General features: G+C 38.3%; 1 protein-coding gene across 2 annotated transcripts; it reads left to right on the top strand.

Moving 5' to 3' along the window:
- Positions 1-35: 35 nt before the first annotated feature.
- Positions 36-26,890, top strand: LOC131929815 (galactokinase-like). Of its 2 annotated transcripts, none has more exons than XM_059286206.1 (7): positions 36-276; positions 18,257-18,434; positions 22,183-22,441; positions 22,836-23,017; positions 23,455-23,605; positions 23,897-24,065; positions 24,397-26,890. In XM_059286206.1, exons 1-7 carry the CDS (start codon positions 115-117, stop codon positions 24,475-24,477), a joined length of 1,182 nt encoding a protein of 393 aa, XP_059142189.1. In that variant the 5' UTR covers positions 36-114; the 3' UTR covers positions 24,478-26,890. The 2 variants fall into 2 exon arrangements, with proteins under 2 accessions (XP_059142189.1, XP_059142188.1); XM_059286205.1 differs by having other exon boundaries at positions 22,168-22,441.
- Positions 26,891-27,451: the final 561 nt, after the last annotated feature.

Genomic DNA, 27,451 nt, shown 5'->3' with positions numbered 1-27,451 from the left:
AGATCTAAAGTTAAAACTCAAGGAGAATAGAAATTTATTACTCCATTTTTAAATTCACAAAGATTAGTAAGTTGTCACAGATTTAATTTGTCGTAGCAAAGGTTAGAAAAAAAAATGGCTTCAGAAATAAGAAATGTTGACGAGTTGGTAACCGAGGCCTGTGCAGCTTTTGAGAAGAGATTTGGTTCAAAGCCTAACGTCGCTTCCCGAGCTCCTGGTCGTGTGAATCTAATCGGTGAGCACACAGATTACAATGGTGGATTCGTTTTTCCTATGGTAAGCATTTCTTTACAATTTTTTTTTGTTACACAAATTCAATAAAAACAATCCCTTAAATAACGTAGTACTAGGACAGCGGGGCTGGGAAGTAGAGCACTCGACTGCTAACCAGAGCCCTTAGTTCGGATTTTGGTTTGTATGACGTCCCTGAGTACACCCAGCTCGGATGGGTACCTCATTCGTGGTGATTAAAGGCGGCGGAGGATGGTGCTGACCACACCATCATGTTTGTGATTTCTTTTTTAAATATTATTTTATGTCAAGTGGAACTTTTTTTACAGTAAATTGACATAGGGGGTAGACCTAGGCTATTTTATTTAAATTAGGCCCTAATAAATATTTATTTAAATAGGCCTAGGCAACACAATTTATTTATATTAGGCCTAGCATATTTAATATTTAGGCTAGGCCTATAGGCCTACTATTTTATCACCTTTCAGCAGAGTGTAAGGCCTAAATATATTAATAAGCCTAAACCTAATAATTTAAATAAGCAAATAGTAGACTACATGCCGGAATATTCATCATTATGCTTGTATAGGCCTACCTACGCTGAATTAGTAAATTAAAAACCAATTTGAAGTAGGCCTAGACCTAAATGCTAATATTTTATCATGTTATGTTGACCACTATGAAAATATAGTGGCATAATTTTAAACATGGTTTAGGAACAATCTTAATCTTTGCCATTAATTAAGTTCTTCTTGCATTTAGTTTAAGCCTAGGGGGAGGGGCATAACTTTTAGTTAATAAGTTATGCCAGTCTCAAAATTCAACATAAACAAAGCTAACACCTGCTAATGACTCTTCTAACTGGAGGCTTGTTTAGTCATAAAATTGTAAATGGGTCACAGTAGTACGCAGAGGCGTAGCCAGGATCGTCTCAAGGGGAGGTTCCAATTTTTACCCGGGGACAAACTTTCGATTTGCGCCCTCCCCCCCCCCCCCCCCCCTCAAACTTTCGATTTGCGCCCCCCCCCCCCTCAAACTTTCGATTTGCACCCCCCTCAAACTTTCGATTTGCAGCCCCCTCAAACTTTCGATTTGCACCCCCCTTAAACTTTCGATTTGCACCCCCCCCCCTCATACTTTTTCTATATACCGAGAGGTCTATGGGGGGGGGGGGGTTATGACCCCCCTATCCCCCCCCCCGCCTACGCCACTGGTAGTACAGTACAGTACTTGCACTAAGTAGAACTGTTATGAAACTAGGCTTTAGGACAAGTAATAAAAATATAGGCCTAAAATTGTAAACTCCACGTTTTTGACAATTAAATGTTTAGGCCAGTTTTAGATAAGGTTTGGTGCAGTATCCTGGTGGTTTAAGGTAAGGTTTGACGCAAGTAGTATATTAGGTCACTTTTGGACCGATTTTTTGGCGGAGGTGGGGATGGTGAGGAACAATGACATATAGGAAAATACTCGGGAGCAGGATGTGGGCCTGGTACAATGACATATAGTAAAATACTCCCAGCCTGGCGCCGCGGGATGGTGAGGGTGGGTGAGCAGGATGCGCTGCCTGGTACAACGACATATAGTAAAATACTGCGCCAACTGGGGTTGGCGGAGGTGGTGGGGAAGTAGGTCACCTTTTGGTGACCTTGTGACGTAATCATTGACCTTGTGACGTAATTAGTGACCTTGTGACATCATCATTGACCTAGTTACGTAATTTTAATGCGTTTTTTAATGAGTTTTAATGAGTTTTTTAAATTTTTAATCAATTTTTATTGACTAGTTACGTAATTTGATTATTTGTTTACTTTTTAATTAATTTTTATTGACCTAGTTACGTAATTGGATTTTAATTTTTTTAATTTTTAAATTTTATTTTATAATTATTTCAATTATTATTAACGAGTTACGTAATTTGATTATTTGTTTGATTTTAAATTGTTTACTTTGTTTGTTTACTTGTTGTTTATTTGTTTATATTGTGTAATTTTTATTCAATAGTTACGTAATGTGATTTTAATTATTTTTATTTTATAATTAGTAATTATTTTAATTTGATTATTAGTTTGAAATTCATTTTATTTCTTTGATTTTAATTACTTTGTTTATTTGTTTATTTAATATATTTCTTTTCTTTGATGTCTGGTATTTGAAATAAAAGACACTGTTTATTTGAATGTATGTATGTTTTAAATAAAAGACTAACACTAACGTGTACAAATAACAGGTTAAATTCTCCGACACAATGAACGTTACAAAAATAGAACATCCATTTAACCACATCTGTTACTTATTGATCCGCGATCCTTTGTTGACACGCGCTGAGCGTTTTTAATGGGTATTGTATCGATCGCAGCCGCTGGGCCATCAAATGATGGCCTACCTAATTAAATTTGGTCACGCCTCGTGGGTTTATGCGTTGTTCGCCGACCCGATCACAGCAGGGGTTCCGCGTTTAATCGAAAGAGCTAAGTGGTTAACCACAAAGCCCGCGTTAAGTGTGGGAACACCTGTTACCATGACACGCGCCTCGTAGTGATTAATGGGTTTTATATTGATCCCACCCACGGGCCATCACAGCATGATGTCCCACCTAATTAAATTTTGTTATGCTTCACCGAGTTTCCCCGATCGATTTGACGGGTCATGATGATTAATGGCTTTTTTCCCTGCTCGGTTTGACAGGTTATGGTAATTAACGATGTACATTAAGTGGCTTTCAGCGAAGCACTTAGGTCATTATGCAACAGCTGTTGTGCGACAGCGGGTGGTGTAATTACGCTGAGCAATCGTATAAATGACCGCGAAAATTGTGTTCTAATCACTTCAACTTCGGACTTCACACCAAGCTTCACCGCGACTTATCCTACCTGAGAACTCTGTTGACTCCTGAGACTAAACCCACGCCAGCTTTACCAACCATCACATCCACCTAAACAACCACGGAGCGCACTCTGTGCGTGTTTATTCTATTAAAGGTAAGGTTAATAGTACTTTTTTGTTTTAAGGGCGCTAACCCTATTAAAATACCTTTTAATTAATTAATTTAATTTTGTATCATACACCGAGGTAAGGTTAATAGTACGTATTGATTTAAGGTGGCTAACCCCATTAAAATCAAATTTTATTAAATAAGTAGTCACATGTATTTACTTTACTTTTTGTATCGTACACCGAGGTAAGGTTAATAGTACGTATTGTTTTAAGGAAACTAACCAATTAAAATAACCTTTAAATAAATATGTATCTAAATAAGTAGTCAATTGAATTTTCTTTTTAGTGTACAACCGACACAACTGTTCCATCGATTGACCTATTGAGCTACCTACCCAGCCCTGAGGCATCCACTGAACCAAAGATCCAACTACATCCAACTACACCACTTCGGATCTCCACATACAGTTAACTTCACGTTCAGCTTAGACGTGCAAACCCATAGGTACGTTTCATTTTCAATTTTATTTTAAGTATGTTTTTTATTTCATGTATTTTATTTTAATTTTTAATTTTAATTTTTATTCTACAGCCAACGACCTACCCAGTCAACCAACTACTAGATACTTTATCAATAATGGAAGCAGCCCAACCTACCACCCAACCAACCATGAGGCGCTTCACATGTGACATATGCGAGCGGGTATTCACCCTTAAACAACACTTGACACGACATCAAGACTCTGTTCACGGCCGACAAAGACATTCCTGCACAACATGCGGGAAAGTATTTACACTACTAAGTAATTTAACAAGACACTTTAAGAAAGCACACAGCAACCAAACATTACCGACCGACACCCCATCAGCAACCGCTAGACAAACTCCGCAACCACTATACGTGACCGATAGACAAACACACCAACCCACATTGGTGATCGACACACATACTGTCCAACTCCCATCAGCGACCCAAACAGTTCGTACCGCGACCAACACTAGCCCTTTAAAACGACATACGACGTATGACGATATAGCAAACAACAAACGCGTAAAGACTAACAATGACAGTAACCTTAATTCACACACCCCTATTTTTCCTGTAGACGACCTACGGGGAGATGCGGTAGACTTACACACGACCACAGACAAACCTTCACCCACGTACCTTCTTACAGACATTCCTGACTTTATTAAACATAATCACGCCATTAACATGTTACAAAAGGATTCACAAGCAAAACCCTACACAGACAATTTCTCGTTTTTTAGATGTTTAGCCACACATTTAGGAGCACCCTTACAAGATCTTAGAAAGCCAACATTAAAACTCGCGAAACAGTAGCAAGCGCACCAAGGTCTCGGGACCTTGGATAATTTTAGCGGGGTTAGGTTGGTCGAAATTCCCCTCTTAGAGTCCTGTTTTAGTGTAAATATTGAGCTTTTTGAATTTGACGAAAACCAGATCCTTTCTCCGAAACTTAGAAGTAGTGATAGGTTTAGGGAGACTGTATACCTTTTATTTTTTCAAAATCAGTTTATGTACATTAATAATATAGGTGGGGCGGGTCACTCTTTCGCGTGTTCTGTGTGTAACAAATTATGGCCCACCGTTCAACAAATGAACAGACACGTGAAAGGGTGTAATGGGGGGAAACCCGTAGATAGGTATAAGGGAGGGCTTTATCACACACACCAAACAATCTGGGAGTTTTTAGCGTCCTATGGGTTAGATGTAGATAATAACTTTGTTTATCCCTTCCGAGCAACTTACGATTTCGAATGCTATTTCGACCATACCGAGTTACCCCCGTTAGGTAGAGTTACAAAAAGCGTAGCCAAACACGTGCCTTTGTCTTGCTCTGTAGCCTCAAACGTAGATGGGTTCCTCGAACCCATCTGTTTTATTTCGACTGGTGACCCTCAAGAATTAGTGACTAGAGTTATTGACAGACTCCACATAATCGCCGAGGCAGCTTATGGCATTTTGAAAAAACAGTTCGAGCCTCTTTTTAAGCAAATCAGGAAGTTATTTCCACCTAAAGCTAGGGGTAGTGATAATAAGTCGAACGACATAGGGTTTGATAGGTTTCTTAGCGGTAGATTAGACGAGTATTTGCGACAAATGCCGGTTATAGGGTTTAATTCAGGAAAATATGATATAAATCTCGTTAAGCCGTATTTTATTCAGTACTTTTTAGCTTATTCAAACACAGAAGAGGGGTTAGAGGAGGGACCTAGATCTAGTTGTAACGATGATGAAGACGACGTAGAAGATAAACAAACACCGTTTAAATATGTAGTTAAAAGAAATAATAATTTTATGTGTATATCAACAAATAAATTAAAATTCTTAGATATAGTTAATTATCTAGCACCGGGGTTTAGCTATAGTAAATACCTCGCCGCATATAATGTTAAAGAGACCAAGGGATTTTTTCCGTACGAATATGTCAAAAATTTAGCCGTCTTAGATGAAACGTCTTTACCTCCGCGTTCGGCCTTTTTTTCATCATTAAAAAATTGTAACATTTCAGACGAGGAGTACGCGACGTGTAGGCAAATTTGGGTAGAGAAGGGGATGCAAACGTTTAAAGATTATCTTATTTGGTATAACAATATCGATGTAAAACCGTTTATCGAAGCGCTCGAGCAGCAAACTAATTTTTACAAAAATTTAGGGGTTGATATTTTTAAAGATGCGATTTCTGTCCCGGGGGTAACCTTAAAATACTTATTCAAAACACTTCCCAAAAACGTTTCTTTTTCTTTGTGTTCCGAGCGCGAATCAGAGTTACATAAAACAATCCGAAATAATATCGTAGGGGGCCCCTCCATTATTTTTCATAGACATCACGAAAAGGGTGAAACGTTCATTAGGGGGAATAGTAATAAGGTGGTACAGGCAATTAAGGGGTACGACGCAAACGCGCTTTATTTATGGTCTTTAATGCAAAAAATGCCGACGGGATTTCCGATTATTAGAAATAGTGAGGAGGGGTTTAGACCGCGTAAAACGAATCATTATGGGGAACAGGCCTTTCAGTGGTTATCGTGGGTTTCAAAAACAAAGGGGGTAACTTTAAAAACCGCGTTTAATGGGGGCGAAGTTAGCTTAGGATCTCGCCATATAAGAGTAGACGGGTGGGACGCGAACACTCGAACCGTTTATCAGTTCCATGGCTGCCTCTTTCATGGACACCCTGACTGCCCTTTAACTAAAGACAGAACAGTAAACCCCATTAGTAACAGACCCTTGACTGAGTTATTTAAAAAGACAAACGAAATTACGAAGTACCTTACAGATACTGTTGACGTTAAAGTCGTAGAAATGTGGGAATGTGAGTGGGGGAACCAGAAAAAAATGAACCCAACTATTAAAGACTATTTAAAATCTATTGACAAATCACAAAAGACACCGACACCGACCTATGGTAAGAAATGGCCCCTGACTGAAAAACAGATCATCGATTCTGTTTTAGACGACTCGTGTTTTGGTCTGATAGAATGCGACATTAAAGTACCGGATAGTTTAAGAGAACATTTTAGTGAGATGACACCTATTTTTAAAAATACGGACGTTACGCGCGATGACATCGGACCGTTTATGAGACAATACGCGATCGATAACAACTTATTAACTAGCGGTAGACGGACTTTAATCGGTAGCTTTACAGGGGAGAAAATTTTATTAGCGACCCCCCTTTTAAAGTGGTATTTAAATCATGGGTTGGTAGTCAGTAAAATTTATCAAGTCGTTGAATATAATCCGGTTGCATGTTTTAAGACATTTGGGGATACAGTTTCAGACGCGCGAAGAAAGGGGGACATAGACGACAAATACGCGATAACTAGTGAAACAATGAAATTGTTAGGAAACGCGGCATACGGTAAAACTTTGACGGATAAAACACGACATGCGGACATGACCTACTGTAGTGATAGGGATATAGGGAATTGTATTAATAATCCACGATTTAAAAAAATGACAAAACTTACTGACGCTGTTTACGAAGTAGAAACGTTAAAAAAGAAGATAGTTTGGGATCTCCCTCTTCAGATAGGCTTTTTTGTTTATCAGTACGCGAAACTTAGGATGTTAGAATTTTATTATGACTTTATAGACAAATATATAGATAGAACCGACTTTCAGCTATGTGAGATGGACACTGACAGTTTATACTTAGCCTTAAGTACCGATGACTTGTTAAAAGCCGTAAGACCGGGACTAGAACACGAGTTTTTTGAGATTTACGACAAATGGTTCCCCTCAGAAGTATGCGACTCACATAGACCACAATTTATAAGCGGCAAAGGCACGGTAGATAGTCATTGTCTGGGGTGTAGGGCTAGGAAAATTTATGAAAAAAGAACACCGGGGTTGTTTAAATTAGAATATGAAGGGGATGGGATGGTATCTTTATGTAGTAAGACGTACCACTGTTTTGGCGAGTATAATAAAACATCAACCAAGGGATTATCTAAAAATCACAACACACTAGGCAAAGAATCTTTCATGCAGGTCCTCACAACAAAGGAACCAAGTGGTGGGACAAACACAGGGTTCAGAGCATACAACACGGGGATATATACTTACACCCAACACAGAAACTCACTTTCTTACTTTTACATTAAAAGACGAGTAGACGCAGACAATGTGACAACATCTCCCCTAGACATATAACGCCTTTTAGTTTACCAACCGTGACTTTAACGAGACTTTACTGTAAATATGTAAATAAGACAGAACCATGACGGTATGCTGATGGGGTTGTATTTATTCAATAAAAACTTATGATATAAACGGTCTTTTTTTTTAATTTTTGATGTAAATTATTGTTTTGTTACTTGTCCCTGAAAGTTAGGTAACTCGGTATCCTGTATAAGATGTATGACTGGAATCAAAATGAACCATTTAAAATACTGGATCCGAGTTGGAAATATCCCTTTACCGCTCTGATCGGTGCCCCAACCATTATCACAATTCGCCCTTCCCCTTCCCTTTGTCAGCAACCCCTTCCCCATTCTCCCATCCCTAAGCTCAATACCAACCGATAGATAAACAGATCGTACCACTACCCACACTATTCCTTGGACAGACAAAGGATGTAGGACAATCTTACAGACAAGTGTTTATTCAATTAATGTCACAACCCCCTAGAAACCACTCCAACAGACTGTGATACATAACTTGTAGACATCACTCCCCAATGAATATCCCCTTCCTAAACACATTGACATTTACCCTCAAAAGTGACAATGTTCCCATCCAAACTTTTAAATCTTTCCATATACAAATAAAAACATCCACATCCAACTTTGAAATCTGCCTCGGTGAAAACTTCACCGACCCTAGTATAAACCAGCCACCAACCGACTCTAAGTCATGGATGGACCGAATTTGAAACCTGTCTTGTTGAAAATTTCATCGAGCTGAGTATGAACTCACACACACTCACACTCAAACACACACACACACACACACACACACAAGCACAAAGCGAACTTGTAAAGACAAATAATATTGCATCGTTGAAAACTTCACCGACTCTAGTATAAAAACCATCCACCAACCCCTTCCAAAACATACATGTAACAACTTTGAAACCTACCTAGATGAAAACCTCACCGACCCTAATATAAACTCGGCTGCCAACAATTCCAAGAACATGTATGTACCAACATGTCTCGGTGTTATCAAAACTCCCCCGACCCTAGTATGAACTCTGCCCCTAACAATTCCTAAACATACATGTAGCAACTTTGAAACACGCCTCGGTGAAAACTTCACCGACCGTAGTATAGACTCTACACCAACCCCTTCCAAAACATCCGTGTACCAACATCACTCGGTGAAAACAAAATCCTTCCCACTCTAGTATGGATTCGGCCCCTAACACTTCCAAAACATGCCTGTATCAACTTTGTAACCTGCCTCGGTGAAAACTTCACCGAGGCTAGTTTGAAACCTACCAACTCCAAAGCATACATGTAACAACTTTGAACCAATCCATGGTGAAACCAAAACCATACCACCCTAGTATAAACTCTACACCTAGCAATTCCTAAACATGCATGGTTCGAGTTCAAAACCAACCTCGGTGAAAACTTCACCGACCCTCGTATAAACTCTACACCAACCAACAACAAAACATTGCCTAGGTGAAAACAAAAAACCTATGTACCACCCGATACACTCATCGGTGAAAACTTCACCGACCCTAGTATGAACACGACCACTTAATCAATAAAAAATTATTGATTTGTACTTTAGAATGATTAGATTGAATGATATGTATGCTAACGTCATATCATATTTAGTTTTTACGTCATTATTTTGGTGAAATTTAAATGTAGACATTTTAAACTGTGTGTCATTTGACACGACGTACTATAACGTTGTTGATTTTTAAAACTTGAAGTTTATAATCTTAAGCAAATTTACCACCACCACCACCACCACCACCACCACCACCACCACCCGCTTGGTAACATCTGTCGCCACACTTAACGCTGGTTTTGCGTTAATTATCATGACCCGTCAAATCGATCGGGGAAACTCGGTGAAGCATAACAAAATTTAATTAGGTGGGACATCATGCTGTGATGGCCCGTGGGTGGGATCAATATAAAACCCATTAATCACTACGAGGCGCGTGTCATGGTAACAGGTGTTCCCACACTTAACGCGGGCTTTGTGGTTAACCACTTAGCTCTTTCGATTAAACGCGGAACCCCTGCTGTGATCGGGTCGGCGAACAACGCATAAACCCACGAGGCGTGACCAAATTTAATTAGGTAGGCCATCATTTGATGGCCCAGCGGCTGCGATCGATACAATACCCATTAAAAACGCTCAGCGCGTGTCAACAAAGGATCGCGGATCAATAAGTAACAGATGTGGTTAAATGGATGTTCTATTTTTGTAACGTTCATTGTGTCGGAGAATTTAACCTGTTATTTGTACACGTTAGTGTTAGTCTTTTATTTAAAACATACATACATTCAAATAAACAGTGTCTTTTATTTCAAATACCAGACATCAAAGAAAAGAAATATATTAAATAAACAAATAAACAAAGTAATTAAAATCAAAGAAATAAAATGAATTTCAAACTAATAATCAAATTAAAATAATTACTAATTATAAAATAAAAATAATTAAAATCACATTACGTAACTATTGAATAAAAATTACACAATATAAACAAATAAACAACAAGTAAACAAACAAAGTAAACAATTTAAAATCAAACAAATAATCAAATTACGTAACTCGTTAATAATAATTGAAATAATTATAAAATAAAATTTAAAATTTAAAAATTAAAAAAATTAAAATCCAATTACGTAACTAGGTCAATAAAAATTAATTAAAAAGTAAACAAATAATCAAATTACGTAACTAGTCAATAAAAATTGATTAAAAATTTAAAAAACTCATTAAAACTCATTAAAAAACGCATTAAAATTACGTAACTAGGTCAATGATGATGTCACAAGGTCACTAATTACGTCACAAGGTCAATGATTACGTCACAAGGTCACCAAAAGGTGACCTACTTCCCCACCACCTCCGCCAACCCCAGTTGGCGCAGTATTTTACTATATGTCGTTGTACCAGGCAGCGCATCCTGCTCACCCACCCTCACCATCCCGCGGCGCCAGGCTGGGAGTATTTTACTATATGTCATTGTACCAGGCCCACATCCTGCTCCCGAGTATTTTCCTATATGTCATTGTTCCTCACCATCCCCACCTCCGCCAAAAAATCGGTCCAAAAGTGACCTAATATACTACTGACGCAGTATCCTGGTACTGTAAGGTGGGTATGGACTGTTGGACTAAACACGTTGTTTACTTGGCTGAGAATATCGAGTGACCTTTTCCATGGCTTCGTCTGGCATCCAATGGCTTCGTCTGGCTGGCTTCAGTGTTATCGATTAGAATTTTATAAAGTTAGGGCTTACGACGTTTATGGTTAACTAAAAGCCACAGGTTAAATCCAGAAGGAACTTTCTTAACGACGAGCAATTATACCTATAATGCACAACAGTAGCGGGGGGGGGGTACATATGTCCCCGGGCGCCGACCTTAGGGGGCGCCAAAATGGGTTGGAAAAATAAATTGAAAGGTTGAGGGGGGTGCAAATCGAAATCTTGAGGGGGGGGGGGGTGCAAATCGAAAAGTTTGTCCCCGGGCGCCGGGAAGGGTCGCTACGCCTCTGATGCACAATGCACACCTTTTTGAGTACTATATACAATATACAAGAAAGATAATTTACTAATTGAGGTTGTCTCCCTTCCCCGATACTTTCCCTTTAGCAGCATTTAGTTTATGCCTATACAACAGATGTCTAACTTTATCCTCAACACATGACGTCGTCATAACCCTAACGTTTATCATACTTGCGCTGCTAATGGAATAGTCTTCTACTTCAACTATCTGCCCGTATCTGTACAGATAAATTTTATCTGAAAATAGGTCGTAAACATACGTCATTACTGACGTCACAGTGCCCTCGTTGAATGAATGGAAGCGAGTGATACCTACGGTTTTGTTACACTGCAACCAGCGTTTTTGTTTCGTGACCTAGATTTGGTGGAACGTTTTTTTTTAGTATGTCAGGCCAATGACCTACGAGCTATACCACTACTCGGCTGATGCGTCACGCCTTTCCTGATGGTGGGCTAATTTACTCTTCAAATGGTGGAGACTTCTTCTGTACTTTCGGTTTGTTAGGATAACTTTGTTTTTGTTGATGGACTCAGTTCCGGTCTCACAATAAAAATGTCACACACCTACTGCCGCGCAAATCCCAAAATCTGGGAATCTTTGACTACACCAGCAGACGTCAACTTTCCATTTGACAACACTAGATGTTAAACTTCTATGAGCATATACCAGCAGACTATAGGGCTTTGGAGACATAATTCTATATAATGCTGCCTCTACCCACCCCCTTCCAACCAGTGGCGTAGGCAGGGGGGGTTAGGGGGGTCATACCCCCCCCCATAGACCCCTCGGTATATAGAAAAAGTATGAGGGGGGGGGGTGCAAATCGAAAGTTTGAGGGGGGGTGCAAATCGAAAGTTTGAGGGGGGGGGGTGTGCAAATCGAAAGTTTGTCCCCGGGTAAAAATTGGACCCCCCCCCCCTTTAGACGATCCTGGCTACGCCACTGCTTCCAACACCCCCTGCTTTTAAGCGAGGCTTTCTCTTCCATTTTTGACCAATTCTTTATACGATCCATAGAAGTCACATATTTGCTTATAGTTTAAATATTCACTTAAATTAGCAATTCTTTATTTACTTGTCATTGTTTGGGGCATGCTACAGCTAAGAAAATAACCATAGGCTATTTTATGGATTTACTTTATTGCTGCACCTCTTGGGGTTTTCTTAAAGATTGAATACACGCTTTGTAGATGTGTTAGTCAAATTCATAAACCTTTCAAAATGCCCCCCCCCCCCCCCCATTACACACACCACACGACAAAAATCACAACTTCCTCAAATTTAACGGTAGTAGACTTTAGTAGACTACAACCGCGTCCAGTTGTGAAAATATGCACTGTTTAATCATTTAAATCATCAAAATCATGGTCGGGTTTCCAGAGGCCACTGTACGATAGATTTGAGAAAGCCATGAAAGCAACTGTTTCAAAGACGAAAAAGCCATCAAAGTATTTTTAATTTTCGCTCCTGTTTGTGTCCGAGCGACGATGCGTATCGGTGCTACCTTGAGGTCATGGGTTCGTGTCCTGGTTTTCTTTTCATGTCCAGCGATGGTTTAAATAATGGTTGTCTTCAGAACTGTACCGTGAATATAAACATTGTTAGTGCCGTGTAGTGTATCAACATATTTCTGGGATTCTAGGGCAAATGAGGGAATGAGATTGTTAGGGTTACTCGGTTACTGTATGTAGATTGCGCGTGTAGACGTCAAAATTCACTTCGTGTAGAAATACATTAACAAATTGAGAATGGGTGACAAATAGTTCCATACAAATACTCAATTATAAAATTGAATGATTTTAATCATATCTATAATGGGACCTAATTTTTGTACTATCCAATGATACCAGAAATTGTTTAGGATAGGTTCATAAGATGGGGAGGGGGGGGGAGCTAAGACATTGTGTAGCATTGAGATGATTGGTGTAAAAGAACAATCTTTTAGGATAAGATGGGTGGGGCACAAGACACAGTTTCGGATACGTTGATGGATGGTAGTATAAGACATACCTTTTAGGATAAGTTCATGGGATGGGAGGGGTACAAAACAGTTTTGCAGCTATGTGGATGTGTGGGGTTTAACAAGCCAATACTAAGCAAACTTCAGCAACTGGTGATTCTAATTCAAACACCGCCAGTTTTAGATTATCTTTGCCGGGTCGCCACTGAGAAGAAACAGATAGTTTGAAAGAGAACCAGGTGGAACTAGGAAACGGATTATCCGTACCAGAACATGGAAACAATAACCTGACAGGGAATTAGGTTATCGACAAATGTGTGCTGCACGCAATACATTCAACATTACAATGGATTGAGCAAAAATGTTTTGTTTGTGATCGTGCTTACACGGGACTGTTTTCAGTGTTAAGTATAGGTCTGTACCTTAAGAAGAGGAAGTAAGGATCCGAACTCCTGGCCGCAATATATAGACGTAAACTGTCTGAAATTAAAGTTCTATAGTTTAGGGTTAGCTTTTAGAATCATTATGCTTGACTAATGTAATTAACGACGAAATAGTTGGGGGGGAGGGGGGGGGGTTAAGAATCTAATTCTATAATACAGTATTGTTAGTTTTAATTTTTTTTTCCATCCCCCAAATTAATAAGGGAAAATGTTTTAGAATGTACTATGTAGGTGTCCGTAAGGTTGGAACGTAGCCTATATGTTGGTCCCTTAATAATTGTACAAATTAAAATACCCCCCTTCACACACACACACACACACAGGGGTCATTCTATCTAGGACAGCTGCTGATGCTATCCAGTTAATCTGTGAAACAGTAGGTGGTGTGAAGGCCGTACGACGCCGGCTATACGTGGTCAGTATAGCTGACCTCTGTCTAACCCTTTCCCCCTAGGTTTCGCGTTTCGCTATATAAATAGCTTTGTTCTTTTCCAGGGGTCGTTAAGTTGAACGTGTAGGCGATGTAGGGTCAATGTGCCTACTGTCTACGTGTAGGCAATGCCGGGTGCTATTGTCCACAAGTAGGCAATGCCGGGTGCCTATTTCCAAAAGTAGACAATGCCGGGTGCCTATTGTCCAAAAGTAGGCAATGCCGGGTGCCTATTGTCCAAAAGTAGGCAATGCCGGGTGCCTATTGTCCAAAAGTAGGCAATGCCGGGTGCCTATTGTCCAAAAGTAGGCAATGCCGGGTGCCTATTGTCCAAAAGTAGGCAATGCCGGGTGCCTATTGTCCAAAAGTAGGCAATGCCGGGTGCCTATTGTCCAAAAGTAGGCAATGCCGGGTGCCTATTGTCCAAAAGTAGGCAATGCCGGGTGCCTATTGTCCAAAAGTAGGCAATGCCGGGTGCCTATTGTCCGCATGTGGGCAATGCCGGGTGCCTATTGTCCGCATGTGGGCAATGCCGGGTGCCTATTGTCCGCATGTGGGCAATGCCGGGTGCCTATTGTCCGCATGTGGGCAATGCCGGGTGCCTATTGTCCGCATGTGGGCAATGCCGGGTGCCTATTGTCCGCATGTGGGCAATGCCGGGTGCCTATTGTCCGCATGTGGGCAATGCCGGGTGCCTATTGTCCGCATGTGGGCAATGCCGGGTGCCTATTGTCCGCATGTGGGCAATGCCGGGTGCCAATTCTTTCACCCCTCATTAAAATCTTTTTACTGTTGGCTAGTAACATAGGACTGTTTGACGTCTTTAATTATTGAAATATCTATATCCTAATAACATACTTAAAAGTTTAACTAATTTGCTTCAGAAACAGCGATAGCTCAAGTTAAAGATAATATTGAAAATTTTAATTCCAACAATTTTTAACATTCACACAAATATAACTTTCTTATAGTGTTTTAAGACAAACTTACAGAATTGTTTTAAATTTACGTTGAAATAGGTTACACTGTATGTACACATGTATTGTGTAAATTATGTCCATGTATTTGAACTTATGGTGTATATCAATAAACACTTGAGCCATCATTACTAAATCAGTATCAAGTGTAGATTGGTGTTATAGGTGAGTTATTTCCCTTTAAAGGTGTTAACAATGTTCTGATTCTGTTCTATATGAAGTTTGTGTCATAGTCCTACGACGTTGTGATTCAAGCGTTAATGTACCCAAATCACAGTTGCAGTGGGACCAGTGTGTTGAGATCCGCTGTCGTCTGCTTACTGAAATATAATTGTCAACTTCCGTGGCTGACAGCGGGTTTTTTTTTTTGTAGGCTATTTTTAACCATACCCGCTTTATTATATCATTAACTTCAATCGTAACACTAATCATAAGGCAAAGCGTGACAAATCAAGGAAGCTTCTTATCAACTTGTTGATTACCAGATTATTTTGTATATTAATATTTCAGCAAAACTGCTTACGAAAATCCGCACTGTTATATTTATGTTCTGATTGTTAAAATTTAAAAAACTAACAGTGGTTTTCATATGGGTGGTTTTCATATACATTTTTAGGGGTCGGCGTGGTCGAGTCGGTAAAGCTCATGGTTGCTAAACCGAAAAGTCTCGAGTTCGAACCCTCGGGCAGATGAGGCTCGTTAGCTGGGGACAGCCGCTCTTCTAGGGAGGGACAACTCCGAAATAAAACTACTGCTGCCTTGTAGTTTGTTCTTGGTTGGACAAAGGCTATGGAAGCAAATCCAAAAAGAAAAGCAGGCTGAAATCGGAGTCAATGACCTCAATGGCACATAACCAGTTGACACGTATCCTTAATTGTGATGGAGGCGTGGTCGAGTCGGCAAAAGCTCATGGTTGATAAATTCAAACCCTCTGGCAGATAAGGCTCGATACCTTCCAACACTAAAAATTAAGAACGAAGAAGAATCTACATTTTTTTAGAAACTGTAGAAAGTGTTTTCACCAAAGTGTCATCTGGTCTAGAATTAACAACCGTCATTTAGCAGGTTACAGACTCCTGTTTTAATCTCGTAACGTCACCCATCTGTTAATAAATTATGTCCCTAGAAAGATAATCCAACGAACGTCGGTCTGTAAACATCTCCGACACAGAATTTAACTTTTTGGGAGTTGTACGGTAAGTCTGGCGGCACTGTTTATCTAGTCTGGGACCTCTAGACCACAGAACTAGGTCACGTACAAGTGCACTGATATTAAAATAGGACATTTTTCTTCAAGTCTGGCGAGCCTTTGTTTTTTTCTCTTCTAGATGTACTTGCGCGTTTCTTGTCCTAGTAAAAAGTTCTTGTTATCTAGACTTCGTTCTGTTGTCAGATTACATTGTATTCTTTTAAAGATATCATGATAGTCTTAAGATGCCGTTTTTTTGTTTTGTTCTACTTTTTTATAAAGTGCTGAATTAAAAACCATTTCCCCAAACCAAATAAAATAGGAAGAAACGTAAAAGTTTTATAGACTAAACAAGACAGAATTGCTAGATCTAGATTCTACATAACTCACGTTATACGATTTGATATTTCTTTAAAAAAAACATATTTTCAAACTTAAATACACTGCTTGTCATTTTAAGGATGGTACTGTGCTCTGGTATATATTGTAATGTTAAACCACTGTCACCACTGGTATAGAAATGTTATTTTAGCGCTAGGGCTATATACGTTTACATCCTGTTGAAAGAGAAAAAAAAATCAATACATGAAACAGGATAACTCTGTATGAAAACTGATCATGACTCATATCCGGGTCATTTCGGACCCGACACACCTCCAGGATGTGGGTCATGTTTATATTAAAAGGGTTTGGATTTACCCACACCCCCATCGTTCGCGGGATGAAGGCAAAACGTATTGGGTTCGAAGGGCGAATGCACACCTTAATGGGGGGTTCAAAGGGTGAATGCACAGCTTAATGGGGGGTTCAAAGGGCGAATGCACACCTTAATGGGGGTTCAAAGGGCGAATGCACAGCTTAATGGGGGGTTCAAAGGGCGAATGCACACCTTAATGGGGGGGGGTTCAAAGGGCGAATGCACAGCTTAATGGGGGGTTCAAAGGGCGAATGCACACCTTAATGGGGGGTTCAAAGGGCGAATGCACACCTTAATGGGGGGTTCAAAGGGCGAATGCACACCTTAATGGGGGGTTCAAAGGGCGAATGCACAGCTTAATGGGGGGTTCAAAGGGCGAATGCACAGCTTAATGGGGGGTTCAAAGGGCGAATGCACCCCTTCTTGGGTTTGGAGGGCGAATGCACCCCTTCTTGGGTTTGAAGGGCGAATGCACTCCTTCAGTGGCGTAGGCAGGGGGGGTTAGAGGGGTCAAATCGAAAGTTTGAGGGGGGGGGTGCAAATCGAAAGTTTGTCCCCGGGTAAAAATTGGAAACCCTCCCCCCCCCTTGAGACGATCCTGGCTACGCCACTGAACTCCTTGTTGGTTTGAAGGGCGAATGCGCACATCTGCTTTGAACTAATCTGAAATATTTTAAGACTAATTCGACACTGATAACCTCATGTGCATGTTCTTACCTGTTGTCATTATTCCATACTTGTAAAACTGGAATACACACTAGCGTTTAACGAAATGTGTTAGTAGCTGAAGCATCCAAAATAACAATTAAATGGCATGAGGCTTTTATATTCAGCTGGTGCTATAATATTGACAATCGTCGTCTTTTCCCGTTCGTGCCTAAGACACATGGGTCAGATGGGTTCATCTGTTACAATGACCTTGGCATACAAGGGAAGAGTAGTCTGGTCAGCCCAGCACCCTTTGTTTTCCTAACGTGAGTCCGGTACCCATCAGAGCAGGGTGGACTCAAGCCCGGGATCCTATTTCGTGACTTTCGGATGAGCAGTTGTAAGCTCTACCATTCGACCACGCCGTTCCTTAGTATTGACAGTCTACAAGAACTGTATCTTGATGACACTTCTGGCCTAATAATTCACCTATTTTTAACTCTCCAGGCGTTGCCTATGGTGACGGTGATGGTAGGGAACCCAACGGCCTCTGGAACCTGCCGTGTGGAGACCTTGTCTGGCTCGACCGACGAACCCAGGTACACGGAGTTCTCTGTGGACGAACTCAAGCCGGGCGCGCCCAAGTGGGCGAACTATGTCAAGGGCGTGGCTGCTCAGATGCCAGGTATGATATATGGGTGTGTTTTAATGGGGGTGTGTAGGGTGCTGTTTGGCTGAGGTGGAAGGGGGTGTTGTTTGGCTGAGGTGGAAAGGGGATGTCTGGTTAATGAGGTGTAGGGGTTGCTATTTTGTGGCTGGGGTGTGGAGGGAAGTTGTTCGGCTGGTGTGTAAGGGGTGCTGCTTGGTCGCTGGGGATGTGGGGGTGGGGGGGAGTTCTGTTTGGTCCTGTGTGTGTGGCGGGGATTGCTCTTTAATAAATGTTGTTTACTGTGAGGAGGGGGAGGGTGCTTTTCGGTGAATGTTGTTTACTGTGGGGCAGGGGGTGCTTTTTGTGAATGTTGTTTGCTGTGCGGCGGGGGTGCTTTTTGGTGAAATGTTTACTGTGGGGCGGGGGGGGGGTGCTTTTTGAATGTTGATTACTGTGTTGCGGGGTGACATAAAGGTTGCTGGTAATTATTGTGACGTAAGTAGAAAAAAATTAGGTTATGAATATTGTGTGGAATGTCATATGGTTTGTCTCACTGGCTTGCTGTAAAGTTGAGGGTGATGACCTTCATCTCATCAGTACTACACGGGTTTGTTTCCATCATCAATCACAAGACTTATCACGTGTAGCGTGCTATATTTAGCTTTGTCCCGCCACAATGGCGTCCTTTTAGAAGACGAACGTTTGTTGTTTACTTCTGTAGTCACATGGCTTGTCACATGCCGCGTGGGCTATGTTTAGAATTGTTTAGACAATGACATTATTGACATACACTAAGAAATTTAAATATCAACTGAACGGGTTGAACGTTATCGCTTTTAGCTTATCTTTATTTTGGAGTACAATGTATAAGCGACATGTTTGATTTTCCCTGAATACGCACTCTTTCAGCGCTTTATGACGATAGGAGCAGGGGTACAAAATTGGCAAAAAAAAATATGCTCGCTTAACATTTTCGATTTTTTTTTTAAACTACGTTTGATCTAGATCTACTACTGCGTTGTCGCCAGTTATCTTTAGTGTCATCTTCTTTAGACAGGGAAATGCAGCTTACACGTTTCAAAATTTTTTTTTTTAACAAGAAAAATATCTTGTCTATAATTTATAATTTAGAGGGACGCATTGGCGACTTCAATTAATGCTTCAATACATTTTTAGATGAACATGGAAAATTTTAACATCTCTGTAATTTCTAGATGCTAACTAAATTAGAAATAGCTCTATTTTTATTCACTTTAGGCTACAAACTGACCATCTTTCTTATCTCACAGGTATGAAAGTAAATATGTAGGTCAACTGTAGTTCTCTTGCGTTCTGGATCTTTCGAAACCATGTCTTCATTTATTATGGTCTTGTTGTAGTCCTATCTGTACCGACAGTGATAAAAAACGCGTAGCTTAGTGGAAATTTACATGACCTTGACCTGTGACCAATCTACTCAGCAGATTCTATACTAGGCCTGTAGGCCTAGTTTGGTATTGGTCAGAGGCGTAGCTAGGGGAGGGTGGGTGGGGCGGCAGCCCCGGGCGCCAACCTTAAGGGGCGCCAAAAGGGGTAGAGAAATTAATTTGAAAGCTCATTTTAAGCTGAAGTATTGAATTATACACTGTCAAAGATACGAAAAATAAACGACTACAAGGCTTCACACACTGATTTAACAACTTTGTGACACCGAAACAGAAATTGTTACAGGATAGTAACTGGTAAGAAGCGCCACAAACCTTTCCAAACGGGGGGGGGGGGGTGATTTTTCCATAGAAAGGAACAACTATATATACAGAAAGAGGGGGGGGGCGCAAAATTGATAGTCCGCCCCGGGCGCCGGATTCGGTCGCTACGCCTCTGGTATTGGTAAAGGATTGTTGCATGAAAGTTAAACAAAGATTTCCAGATAAATTTTTGTATTGATACATTATGGGACAGCGCGAATTTAATTACTATTGCAGCAAAGAATCGCCAATTTTATATTAGAAATATTAAACTACAGCAAGCTTCGCTAGCTGACTGCTTTATAAACTTTTTAGCGCAATTTCCATTCTGGAGAATTGCGTTTATTAACCCGTCATTTCTGGATGAATGAATGTATGGATGTGTGAATGTATGAATGTGTGTCCGCAGCTTTAAGTCGTATCTCCTCCTCAACGAAGCAATATCGATGACTAGTTCCAAAAGCAATTATGTTAAGTAAGTTACGAGGATGAGCATAGGCCATAAAAATTCCGGGTTTCTTTCATGGATTTCCCGGAAAAGCCAAAAAACCTCGAAAAAATGCAGTTTTTGGCCCATATCTCGGCAACCAGACAACTTAGCGACTTGAAACATGTACCAATCGATTCCTGCTATAATTTAAAACAATATTGCCGAAGAAAGTTTTCAAAAATATCCTTTCGTTCGGTCACAAAAAAAATTTTCAATTAATTAAAATTTTGACCGAATTAGTAGGCATTTTTTCCAACCTCACCACACGCGTCATCACGTTCAATAGCGGCGCCATCACGTTCAATGGCTGCGTCAATCACGTTCAGTAGCTAGGCGCGCAATGGTTTTTAGTCATGTAACTATATTGTAAATAAAACATGTATTTTAACCAATGGTCTTACTAACCCTGCTCTTGATTTACGCTACGACAGAGCTATTTTTAGATAACATAAGGAAATTGCGCTTAAATGTCACTAGACTTTTTAATTAACTTGTTTTTTTGTTTAACTCTAAATTTGAAAATGAAAAGACGGTGGCTATTATTATTAAGGGCTTTGGGCGTATTATGATTGTATTCTCCTGACTTGAAAATCATAATCCTATTTCAAGCTAAACTAGCGAGCTTAATACGATGTTAAATAATTATTACTTAATATAAATATCCTATTGATTTGTCCTTTTTCATGTTATTGTAAAACATTGCTTTTTAAAGTGTAGTGTATGGTTTTCTGTTTAATTTTTCCACGGTGTACCAGTTTGGCATTGCGTCTTGACATTTGATCTGGCATATGATTGCTTAAATTTTAACATCCAGAATCTAGGCCCTAGATCTAGAATAGATCTTTAGTCTGAAGTAATATAGATCTAACTCTAAACTAGGCCTAAACTCTAAGCCTAAACTTGCATGTTATGTATTTCATTGGCTGCACAATACATGCACTGGCAGCAGCAATAAGTCTTTCTCTGCCTTTTAAACTATCAGTTCTTTTTTACACTTTAGTTACAACTTACATATTTGACTGTCATTGACTAACAGTAACAACTGTAACAAAACAACTTGACAACCATCCCTTTGGCCTTTAATTTTATTAACTAAACTTTGCTAAACTAACCACTAACCATCTCCCAAGCCTTAGGCCTTAACCTTCTAAATAGCTAAACTAATAAATACTAATCAAATATTCTAAACTAAAAATCTTTAACCTGTTTATCTCCTTAATCCAGTAGACTACTAACTAAGCATCTACTTAATGATCTTTTATTATTTAATCTGCTTATTTAAGTTATTACCCTTTTTGAATTTTAACTATAGTTAGTAGTTACAATCCTGATCTGAACCTTGTCTTTAATATCCTCACTGTAGCTACTGTTTAAGTATCCAAAAACTTCATCAAGTATAGACTAGATTCTAGACTACATTGTACAGCTGGTACCCCATAATGGAATAGTAACAAAAGATACCATATAAACAGCAGTGATTTAACAAGCATGAAATAGGGTGAAAATATTTTACTTCAGTAAAGAGCCTGATATGAACCCTATTAATTTTTAGATGATTTATTTCCAGGAAAAATCCCCTCCTTTGATGCAGTCATCTGCTCCTCTGTGCCACTAGGGGGAGGTGTCAGCAGTTCTGCCTCAGTTGAGGTTGCAGTCTACACATTTTTGGAGCAGATGGGCGGCGGTGGGCAAGACACTCCAGTGATAGACAAAATTTTGAGGTGCCAGAAAGCTGAGCATGTGTTTGCAGGCATGCCCTGTGGTATCATGGATCAGTTCATTTCAATGATGGGGAAGGAAGGTCATGCGCTGCTCATAGATTGCAGGTAAGAACAGAAAGTTTTTTTTCCTCTTTGAAATTGTATGTTTAGTATAGTTGATAATCTCAGTGTTAAACTCTTACCTTAAGATGATTACAAAGGCTTAAAAAATTATCCAAGGGTACATGTGACTGAATATCCAGTTCACCCCACCTTGTTCATCGGAGGCCATGTTATACATTTTTGGTATTCATTGCCAGATACATTTTTTGTTTAAATTTCTATAGAATCCAACTTTAAAATACTACTAGATAATTGTATTTGGCAGTGACTGTTAAAAAACAAAAATAAAATTTATAAATGTTTTTCAGGTTTTTTTCTTAGATGGAAATGCAATTTGATAACATTTTTTCTCCATTCTAAAAATATTAATGCTAATTAAAGCATGCATCACTTTTAGATCCCAACAAGGGCGATTGGTGCCCATGACTGACCCTGAAGTGGTGGTACTGGTCACAAACTCCAATGTGAAACACGAGCTCACTGGATCTGAATACCCAACTAGACGTAAACAGTGTGAGACAGCTGCCAAAGTCCTGGGTGTTTCTAGTCTAAGGGAGGCCACTGAGCTGGACCTTGAAGGTGAGTCTTTTGTAAGATAAATTAGCAAGATTTTAAAAGATTAAATATGTCTACCTCAACTTAAAATAGGGTTATTCTAAAATTTATAGTTTTTGTTTTTGTAATTAAAAATAAAGGAAATAGTTTTGGCTGTTGCATCTAGTTCTGATTAATGTCCAACATGAGTTGGAATGTAGAAGGTGGTGCTACACTTTGAACCATCTTTTAATTACCAGAGAATTCATTTTGTGCTGATTTATTAAAAAAGTTACTTAGTTTAGCAGTCATAACTTATTCAATTTATGTAAGATTTTAAATTGATTGTGCTTAGATTTTATATATATATTAGCAAACATTTTCTACTTAAAGGCCTAAAAGTTATCAAAAGAACTTAATTCTATGAGCATAATTTTTTATATTAAGATTGTCACTTTAAATTATAAAATGTTTATTTTCAGATAAGAAGGCAGATTTGGACAAAGAAACTTATCGTAGAGTTCGTCACGTTATAACTGAGATCAGACGCACTGAAGAAGCTGCTGCAGCACTGGAGAATGGAGAGTATGACAAGTTTGGTGAATTGATGATCGCAAGTCACAATTCCTTGAGGTGAGTCCTTTAGGAACTACAGTGAGCATTAAGAGTACATCTCCTTATAAAGTTCTATCAGAAAAATGATTGTCTAGTTACTACTACAGATTCATTACATTTGCCGTAACGCAATTCAAGGTTGATAAATTGGCATAAAAAAAGATGTTGGTTATCGTAGGTGACCTTTTACTTTTATGTCCTTTCTTTTAATATGAAGTGTTAAAAACACACGGTTATCAATTCAGAATTTTTTTTTTTTACTTATCGATGGCAGTTTGTTTTTCAATGATAAATGTAACAATTTCTCAGGGATGACTATGAAGTGTCATGCAAAGAGCTGGACCAGCTTGTTGAGTTTGCGATGGAAATGAAGTCTGAAGGTGTGTACGGTTCCAGAATGACAGGTGGTGGATTTGGTGGATGTACAGTCACCCTTCTCAAGGCTAGTGCAGTGGATAAGGTCATTGACCACATTAATGTAAGTACATCATGAAATGGTCACTTCCCAGTTCACTTTAGGTTTCTTTACAGTCTTGTAGATTTCTATTACAATTTGATGCAACTGCTGTTATGCACCTAATTATCCTGCTTGTATGGCAGTTTTAAAGATTTTTATGGTGTCATCAAGATTTACTATTTTAAGGGTATACACGAAATAAGTGCGCGGTCTTTCTATAAAGTTTTAACAAACCTTAGGACCAGCACAATTATAAATCACACTTAATCTGCCAAATGATCAGCTTTTGGTATTTAGTATTTACCCAGCAAAAATAGGCTTGTTTTTTTAATACACTACATTCTGTTTTCAGAATAAATACAAGGCAAATGGCAAGGCAGCCACCTTCTATGTGTGTCCCCCATCTGATGGAGCCAGCAAGATTAAACTTTAACCTCAAGAGCTGAATGAGACCTTATGCCAAGCAAAGATATGATGCCCTGTGCCTTCTAAACTCAACTGTTTCTGCTTCACAGTAGAAACCAAAAGCAATTGAAAAATTATTTATTAACAGGGCTTGTAAGATTAACTTTCACTTTAATAAGATAATTGTGAAATTAGTTTAAATGTTTGTGAAATATAAATATTTGCAAAAAAGTTTAGCAACAACCATGTTTAAATGCTGATTATCATTCATAAACATCTCTGTAATCACCTGAATACATTTTTATAGTTATAAAAATTATCTTTAATGATCAATTTTGAACTTCACAGAAAACTGTTTTTGTAACTGCTGATATATAAAGTTGCAGCTAAATTGAATTTACAATTACAATGTCAACGAGTCTTGAAAGTAATTTTATAAAATTCAAGTATTTATCAAATATTTTCTCAATACTAACAATCCTTGTCATTATAAATGGGACTACTATAAGTGAAGTAGTTTTATGGATATATTAATGATTACCAATGATTTTGTTTTGAAAGCAATGATTATCATGAATACCAAGGTATGGTAATGATGGTATGCACCTAACAAATGCACTAATTGATCATCTAACTTGAATGGGGTCTGAAATGGTCATGCTATTGCTAGTTTGAGAGTAGGTTTTGTATAGACAATTAAACTAATTTATGTAGGTAGAATATCTGTAGAATAACATTGTGCTGGCCACTTTATTATAGAAAAGACTGGAAATTTTGTTTTTTAATTAAGCACGAAGTCAATGCCATTTCAATATTTTTCCTTCCACACCCACATCTTTAACGTGTTTTAGAAGGTGTGGATGTTTAATTACAATTTTTTGTAGTCTTCTATTGTTACAGACATGTTTCTGCTATTACTACTAAGCAAAAAGTGACGTGTCTAAAAAAAAGTTCTTGAATTAAGTTTTTGTATACTACCAAAACTATTCCTCTTGTGTGACAGATCACTGCTCAACATTTGTCTTTGACTGGCTCTTTATGGCTGTAATTTTATTTTCATTTATTAGCTCTAGCTAAAATTTCTTTTCAAAATGTTTACAAATAACCGATGACAAAATGTATTGATTTGTTTGGTTGTTTTGTTTTCAAAATGTATTTTTTGTATAAAAATTGTATGTATTGTAACTTTACACTTTATGTATAACAACTTGTTCCTTTGCTTCACTTGTGGGGTTTTTTTTTTTGTTTTTGAAATTTTATAAAATCAATCTTGTTTGTTGGAATACAAAAAGCATTTAATATATATTGGGGTTTTTCTTAAAGTGGGGAAAATGCTTGAGATTTTTAGTTAACATTCAGCCATAAACTTGCTTTTAAGACATTTTTGTTCAGTCTTATTCTAGTTGGCTAAACTGCAAAAAAAGATTTTTGATACATTTTTCAAAACTAGTTGTTCTTATTTTCACTTTATATTTCAGTATTTTTTTTTTTATAATTGTACAAATAAGGTAATGTTTGTTATTACAAGTAATGACATAGAGGTAAACTATTTGAGGGATGAAATGTTTGTCTTTTGTAGCTAGGCACACTAGAAGCCAGAAACAATTCTAATTTGATTTAAAAGTCCAAAAACTTATGTAAATGGCAAGGTCTTCATTTACAAGTTTAAATTTTGTTTTTTATTTGACATATTCTTATAATTGAATCTTGAATTTGTGTGCGAACTATTATATTCAGGGAATATAATCTCGTTATTTTTATATTAATGAATTTTCTATAACCTTTTGACAATAATGCTGGTATATAATAATAATTCATTGGATTTATGGCAAATTTGAATGACCCTATGTCAGTATTTTTTTTTTTTTTGCATTTAAATCTTTAACTAAGATTTGTGTTGACTAGAACAATTTTAGTGCTAGTTTCATAAGTAACTCACCAGATCATTGGACTGATCTAAGAACTAAATTTGTACTGGGTACATTGGAATAAATGGTGTTGGTATGTAAAATTATATCAGTTAATAACCAGCTGTCAACACAAATTAAATGAATAAAGGGAGATCACTTGGGTTAATCATTCCTGCTTGGATTGTCCTTACTATGGGTGTGGGCTATATCTTCTTGATGGGAAAAACCATTGAATCTGATGTGAGACTGGCTGTGTGCAGGACAACAAAAGTTTAATGTTGGTGTTGGTTTTTGGTTGCTGATTCAAAAATTGTCTAGCAACTATTATTGCATTATCATCTAATCTGAGAAGCATTTTTTTCATGCATTTTTAATTTTCAGTTTTAAGAACTTCTAAAGAGGCATACACTATTTGCCTACCTCACTTTTTTCCATCTAAAGATCTAATCATTTAAATTCAAAACTTCATTGTATAGTTTGTAGTTTATAGAAAGATATCAATACTAAAGTATTAAATCATCACTGCATACATTATTTTGTTTGTTTTACTTGATTGTGTGAAATACTTCCAAAGTGGCACCCTTTGAGAAAATATAGTGCCATAAATTTTACATCACTGCATAGTCACTCATCCATACAAAACCTAAAACTATTCACTAGATTCAGCTTTCTGATGAAATAAAACTTAGCAGCAGAGGTAGATAAAATTAGAAGTTTCATCATCTTTAGTATGGTTGCTGTTTTTATAAAACTGGATTTCATTCTTACACTACAGTGTAATCAGGTATAAAAGGACAAAGTCATTGTTATAAATCAAGCATAGTTTATTTGCAAATATAAAATTTCCAGGCTTCACCCATATACACAGAAATTATAGTATAAAAAATATAGATCTAGTATCTGAATCTGTAAGTTTACATCCAATTAAATTATCCAATTGAATCCCAGTATTATATCACATTTCAAGAATCCCTTAAAAAAAATAACATTTTGAAAACCGCATTCATCCTATGACAATAAATAATGCTTGACTGTGTGTTCCATGTAGATATGAAAACAAATTTTTTAAAAATGACAAAAAGACAAAATTTT

Source organism: Physella acuta, unplaced genomic scaffold (assembly GCF_028476545.2).
Source record: "Physella acuta isolate Inbredline_101_S28 unplaced genomic scaffold, ASM2847654v3 ptg001680l, whole genome shotgun sequence".
NCBI lineage: Eukaryota > Metazoa > Mollusca > Gastropoda > Physidae > Physella > Physella acuta.
The sequence above is the reverse complement of the archived record's forward strand: the minus strand, read 5'-3'. Positions and strand labels throughout refer to the sequence as shown.

Coding starts and splice junctions, on each gene's coding strand:
- LOC131929815 (XM_059286205.1), top strand. CDS start 115: ATGGCTTCAGAAATAAGAAATGTTGACGAGTTGGTAACCGAGGCCTGT. Junction 277..18,256: donor GTGGATTCGTTTTTCCTATG/GTAAGCATTTCT, acceptor TTAACTCTCCAG/GCGTTGCCTATGGTGACGGT. Junction 22,442..22,835: donor GCGCTGCTCATAGATTGCAG/GTAAGAACAGAA, acceptor CATCACTTTTAG/ATCCCAACAAGGGCGATTGG.